At 48.7% G+C, this 6,955-nt stretch overlaps 1 protein-coding gene across 1 annotated transcript; it reads left to right on the forward strand.

Annotated features, from left to right (window-relative positions):
* Positions 1–889: 889 nt before the first annotated feature.
* On the forward strand, positions 890–5,520 carry LOC123404479 (nicotianamine aminotransferase 1-like). Its single transcript, XM_045098412.1, has 5 exons — positions 890–1,372; positions 1,469–1,808; positions 1,922–2,140; positions 2,246–2,555; positions 5,226–5,520. Exons 1-5 carry the CDS (start codon positions 1,098–1,100, stop codon positions 5,351–5,353), a joined length of 1,272 nt encoding a protein of 423 aa, XP_044954347.1. The 5' UTR covers positions 890–1,097; the 3' UTR covers positions 5,354–5,520.
* The last annotated feature ends 1,435 nt before the right edge of the window (positions 5,521–6,955 follow it).

Genomic DNA, 6,955 nt, shown 5'->3' on the forward strand with positions numbered 1-6,955 from the left:
ACCGCTCCCCGTCCTCCGCCAGCAGCGCGCGGAACACCTCGAAGTAGCCCCCGTACGCGTCCCGCACGTACACCGAGTCCTCCCCGCACTGCAGCAGCGCGTACGTCCCCCCCCCTCCCCGCGGTCACCACCGGCGCGGCGGCGCGGCCAGCCTCAACGGCGGTCTCCAGCGGCCCCATCCCCATGGCGACCGCGGCGACGGCGAGCGAGCGAGCGCCGAGGAGGAGGGATCGGGGAATGGGATTGGGCGACGGACGCTAGGGATTGCGCTTGTTGGCTGGCTGGCTGGCTAAATTGGCTCGCTGTGGGGGAGGAGATGAGGGGGCAGTATTTAAAGTCGTTTCTTCCAGCACGCACGAGGGACCGCCGTCCCACCTCTGAACGCCACTGCCCTACATGTACCTCGTCAGTGACGACGACACCGGCGACCAGTGAAGACGACGATGACGACGGCAACGACGGACGGGTCTATTTTTTTATGTTAATTATGTCAAAAACTGGGCGTTTAGTGGACGTGAAAATTGGGCCTTTGTTAATGTTTATCTTATTAATGGTTTAGTGCCTGTTCGGTTTCTCTTCGCTCCTCCGTCAGCAGCGGAGCGGAGCAGGCTACAACGTATTTTGACGGAGCCGCTGAAACCGAGCTCCATAACTACACGGAGTGGAGGGCTGTGAGAGATTCCGAACAGGGCCTTAAGCTCTTAAACTGAGTTTATTTATTTTTAGTTGAGTTTCTTTTTTTTAAATCAAGTCTAGCGCGGACATAATTTGGGATGCGGCCGCGCGGTGGGTGCATGCCCGATTCAACAGACAGAGACGGACATGGACAAACCCATTGTCGTTCCAAACAGACAAAATCGTGTTAAATCTGTGATGAAGTTGGCCTGGTGGTGAATCGGTTGACCTGTTTAGTTGCATACAAACGAAAGCTGCCGACGCCAATGCCAATTAGAGACAGTCGCCCCACCCCCACCGTACGTGAGAGACAAGCGAGCCGACGACGACCTCGGATTCCTCATCGGGCAAACGCGCACACGACACATACTACTACTCCAACGCTATCCTAGCTCGCTCCTCGTCGTCGTCAGGCAGGTACCATGGAGAACGGCGGCGAGGCCAAGTGGCGCTTCGGGGCGGCGAACCCGGCGCTCGAGGCGGGCGGCCGGCAGAGCCTCCGCTCCCTCGTTACCCGCGTGTTTGACTGCGTCGACAAGACCGACCCGCGCCCCGTCGCGCCGCTCGGCCACGGCGACCCCTCCGCGTTCGCGTGCTTCCGCACCGCGGCCGCCGCCGAAGAGGCCGTCGCCGCCGCCGCCCTGTCGGGCAAGCACAACAGATACTCCCCCGCCGGCGGCGTGCCCGACGCGCGCAGGTACGTGCTCCCTGCTGTCTGCTGCCTGCTGCAGCCTCCGTTTCTTGATTCTTCTCTGTTTCGGTAAGTAAAATGCGTCGATATGTCCTGCTGCAGCGCCGTCGCCGCGTACCTGTCCCGGGAGCTCCCCTACGAGCTCTCGACGGGCGACGTGGTCCTCACCGCCGGCTGCAACCACGCCATCGAGATCATCATGGCCGTGCTGGCCTCGCCCGGCGCCAACGTGCTGCTGCCGCGGCCGGGGTACCCGATGTACGAGTCGCGCGCCGCGCTGTGCGGCCTCGAGTTCCGGCGCTTCGACCTCCTGCCGGAGAAGGAGTGGGAGGTGGACCTCGACGGCGTGCAGGCCCTCGCCGACGAGAACACCGTGGCCATGGTCATCGTCAACCCCAACAACCCCTGCGGGTGCGTCTACTCGTACGACCACTTGGCCAAGGTAAGGTATCCATCCAGCCAGCATCTACGCACATGTCCACGTCCATTAACACCAGCTAGCTACTTCTTCTTCTTCTTCTTGGGCTGATTAATTCCGAGTAATCAATTTCACAGATTGCAGAGACGGCGAGGAAGCTCGGGATCCTGGTGATCAGCGACGAGGTGTACGACCACTGCGCGTTCGGGAGCAAGCCGTTCGTGCCGATGGGCGTGTTCGGGGGGATAGCTCCGGTGGTGACCACGGGCGGCATCTCCAAGCGGTGGATGGTGCCCGGCTGGCGCCTTGGCTGGATCGCAGCCACCGATCCCAAGGGGGTCCTCAGGGACAAGAACGTACGTTCTGTACCCCAACCAACCTCCAAAATCTGGTCACGGGATGGCATGAATCATCTGCTAGGTGCTACTAACTGACAGAGAACCTCCTGATAATTTCTCCAGGTCCTCCAGTCGATAATGTCCTACTGCGCCATCTCGGTAGACCCCGTGACGTTCGTGCAGGGAGCTCTGCCGCAGATCATCTCCAACACGGACAAGGCCTTCTTCGCGAACGCCATGGACGTGATGAGGGAGGCGGCGGAGATATGCTACCGGAAGGTGGACGGCATCGAGTGCATCACCTGCCCTCACAAGCCGGAGGGGTCCATGTTCGTCATGGTGAAGCTCGACCTCTCCTGCTTGGACGGCGTCGCCGACGACGTCGACTTCTGCACCAAGGTCGCCCGCGAGGAGTCCGTGGTCATTTGCCCAGGTACGTACATTATCAATCAGAAAGAATCAATCATGGATTGCACTTATGGACTGCTAACTATATATAGCTTGTATAGCATTATTGTCGGGTTTGCTGTTGGTCACATAGCTTTCGATGTCCGCATCGAACCAAGCAACCTACTACTGAAAACCAAATCAGAAGCACAAACCCATATCTAATTGTCTTTGCCTCCACCAGCATTCGCTGCTCTGTAGTAGTACGAATCTGATCATAATTGAGCATGCATCGATTGATCACACAGAGAAATTAAGTGAACGTACGTACAACAACTCTTGATCTCCCTTGTCTTTTTTTTAGGGGATCTCCCTTGTCTTTTGCAGCCTGTTGCAAGCTAATATGTTTCTTTTGCATTTTCTCTTTTATATTTCCTCCTCAATGTTTTCCACGTTTCTTCTGCCTACATTCAGCAAATTGCATCCAAACCACATCACTAGCGGTTGGAGCACGTAGCAAAAAAATAATGGGCTACAACTTCAGGGGATTTTAACGCATATAGTTCAGAATCTAGGGGTATTGACTAACAAAACGAATAGATGTGTCTAGGCCACATTTAGATGTGACATAATTATTGCACATATAAATGGCTGAATCAAGCATAAAAAAGAAAAAAGAAGGGGAAAAAATACCCACACGAATCTTCACATAAGAGCATCTCTAGCAGACTCTGTATAAGTGGTCAAACCCGTAAAAAAATTGCGTTTTACAGTTTTGATCGTAAAAAATGTGCAGAACAGAAACCATAAAAGTGGTCCAACCCGTAAACTTTTTAAGGGGCACGGAAAAGCCACACCCGAAACCCTTATTTTTGAAGGTTGGAAGGCCGATTCTAGGGGGCCGTATACCAGTCAAACCTTGTCGGAGTAAACACGCCGTCGCGGAGTTTGCCAGAATTCGCCCTAAACTTGCCGGAATTCATCACCGTACGCCAGAAAAGGCCGCTGGACGCTGCAATCCATCGCCGACGGTTTGAATTGGACGAGATCGACCTCATCGTGGCCTCCCATGACCTCAGTCTGGCTGCCGTAATCCTCCCAGCATGACCGGCAAAGGGGCACGACTCGGCCGGCGCGGCTGTCAACAGAGCAGGACAGTGCCGGCGGGCGACGTGGCATGGCCAGCCGGCGACAAGGCGTGGCCGGCGAAGCTGGGCGCGGACGACGGGGACGGGGCGCATCCGACGGGCGATAGGGCATGGCCAACGGGCAACGGGGCACGACTAACGGGTGACGGGACGCGGCCGACAGGGTTGGACGCAGCAGGCGTGGCCGACACAGCTGGCTGGAGGAAGGGGCGGCTGGAGAAAGGAGCTCTTTATCACAGTTTTATAGTTTGTTTTACAATTTCTGTTCGACCGTAGCTAAAATGGACCTTTAAAATGCCTTTTTTCGTCCCGTATCTCAGTTTTACAGTTTGTGTTTTTACAGGTTTCCTAGAGATGCTCTAAGATCAATGATATAGGACTTAGACGTGCAATACTTATCTTACATCTAGATGTGTTTTAGCAAAATCAAAAAAATTATAACCACGACAATTCACCAGCTGCCTAAAAATCCACAGTGACTCGGCTTTAGTTTGAATTGAGCATCCTTATTTACCAATCTGAACTTTCACTTGAATTTTGCCAAACTTTAGAAAAACTGTTCAAAATTCTATATTGCTGGACAAAATGAGCTCAGAATTTTCCAAATACCAAAAATAATAATTGATTTACAATAATGTCTTCAATTTTTAAACTTTATTTTTTCGCTACGGATTTCTCAAAAATTTACGAAAAGGCCCAAACTCCTAAATAGTTGGCAAAAAGTGCTCAAAAGTTGATTTACTAGTTCCAACATTTCATGATTTTTTATATATTTAGTTCAAATTTGGACGAAATTTGTGAAAACTCATATAAATCAATTAGTGAGCCCACTCAAGACAAGTTATTACTGATTTTTTGTCCCGAGACAATGACATGTGGTACCCATCTGCCAAAGTTTGAGTGAATCAGCTAACTATCGTGACCACAAGCCTTTTGTTTGTCACAACCCCCCTAGTGTTGATCTTATGTTTTAAGATCTTGTAGAGTTGTTTCTTTTGTTACTCTAGCCCCTATGAAGATGTTTTTTGGTGCAACTTCCTCAACTATATGTAACCTTCTCTCACATTGAGCTACACCCATCATAATTTTCTTTATGTTGTACTCCCTCCATCCCATAATATAAGAGCGTTTTATATTATGAAACAGAGCGAGTATTAAACCCATCCGGTACAATGATACATGCCCTTTGTCGTCCCTTATTTTCCCATCGCCTGCCCCCCGTGGTGTAAGATCTAGACTGTCAACTTTGTCGTTTATTTGCACATTACCAAACCCAAATCTCCATTATTTTGGCAATGCAGGTGGCAAGTTGAAATTGTTCCCAGCTCAGATGGTTTATTTGATGCCATTCGAACTACTACTAAGGATTAGCTTATTATTTTCTCATCATTTAAATATCTCATGACTATATATTGTCAACATAATAATTGGGAGAAACAAAGCTCTCTTCCATATTCTAAAAAATAGCCTTGTTGTAACCGACGAGGGAGGGGTATCTTCTGGTTCAGTTACGCTAATTAGCAGTAGTATCCTGCAACTGAAAATTAACACATGCTCATGCACTGCAGGGAGCGGACTAGGAATGAAAAATTGGCTTCGTATTACGTTTGCGGTTGATCCAGCCCTTCTCGAGGATGGTCTGGAGAGAGTCGAGTCTTTCTGCAAGAGGCATGGCAAAGCAAAGGAGGTGAAGTAATACGTGCATGGAGTGGGTTCTCCAAGATAAATGTTTGAACGTGCATGTGCAACTCGCGTTGCATATGGGAGAAATGATCAAACTCAGAAGAATGTAAACTGAGAGAAATTACAGCACAATTATGTATCTACAATTCTTTAATTGTGGAAAACATGTGAAGATGTAAAGCTTCAGTTCAATGCTTGTTCTACTATCTTGCACTATCGACTTGGGAGAATAACATTTTTAAAAAAAAAATATATATATTAATATCGCGAGGATACCAATTACATTCAAGCTCTACACCAACAAAATACTGATAAACATCCATAATGCACACAGCCAAGAATAAAATAAAAAGAGAGAAAAATAAAAACAAAGACCTTGTCGCAGTGCTGAAACACTCGCAACAACAACACTCTAACAACCACCAAAGACAACACTCGGACCGCAAAAGTGGACCTTGAAAAGCGACGCCTCCAACACAGAAACAATGCAGAAGCGTTGTCGTCGCCTGATCAAAGATCTTAAGTTTTCATCATGAAGAAAGACCGAGATCCCAAAACGGTGTCTTCAACAAGGCCATTGTCAGGTACCCCTTCATCCGTGAATAAATGACGCAAATTTAGTATCAAATTAGTACAAATTTTATACTAGATCAACGACATTTATTTTCGGAACAGTGGCTTCGTGTCACACCCTCATGGAGCCTCTTTGGCCAAAGATAAGGGAGCACGCAACCGGGTCGATTTCGATCTAGATATCCAATGACATCATGCATCAAACAGCGGAAATCTTCAAGAGGAAGACCGTAACTTGTCGATATACATATCAAGAAGACCAACATGAAACACACACTAGTAGAAAAAGGGCATTTTGCCCCGGTTCGGTTGGGCCATTAGTCCCGGTTCTCGAACCGGGACTAATCAACGGGGAGTAATGCTAGCCCCGGTTCGGCCCCGAACCGGGGCTAATGGCCTTCCACGTGGCGGGGCTGGGAGCGAGGGGGAGGCGTATTAGTCCCGGTTCATATTACGAACCGGGGCTATTTCTTCGCTGTTTTTTCTTTTTTTAGCAATTTTTGGGTTTAGGGTTTTGCACTAAATTGGATGGGGCTATTTTGCTGCCCCCTATTTTCCCATTTATTTGTTTTGGGCATTTTTTAATTTTTGTTTTGCACTAAATTGGATTGCACATACACACCAATAAAGGAACAACTTGCACATCGTCACGAATATATTACACCATCTCATCTGTCGTGCTTTGTCGAACGTACTTACAAAATGTAGACTCGAGTCACATGCACATATTGTCGGAAATATGCCCTAGAGGCAATAATAAAATGGTTATTATCATATTTCCTTGTTCATGATAACCGTCTATTGTTCATGCTATAATTATATTAATAGGAAACAGTAATACATGTGTGAATAAATTAATAGATCACAAAGTGTCCCTAGCAAGCCTCTAGTTGGCTAGCTCGTTAGTCAATAGATGATCCTGGTTTCCTGATCATGGGCATTAGATGTCATTGATAACGGGATCACATCATTGGGAGAATGATGTGATGGACAAGACCCAATCCTAAGCATAGCACTAGATCGTATGCTAAAGCTTTTCTAA

This window comes from Hordeum vulgare, chromosome 6H (genome assembly GCF_904849725.1).
Source record: "Hordeum vulgare subsp. vulgare chromosome 6H, MorexV3_pseudomolecules_assembly, whole genome shotgun sequence".
In the NCBI taxonomy this organism is placed as follows: domain Eukaryota; kingdom Viridiplantae; phylum Streptophyta; class Magnoliopsida; order Poales; family Poaceae; genus Hordeum; species Hordeum vulgare.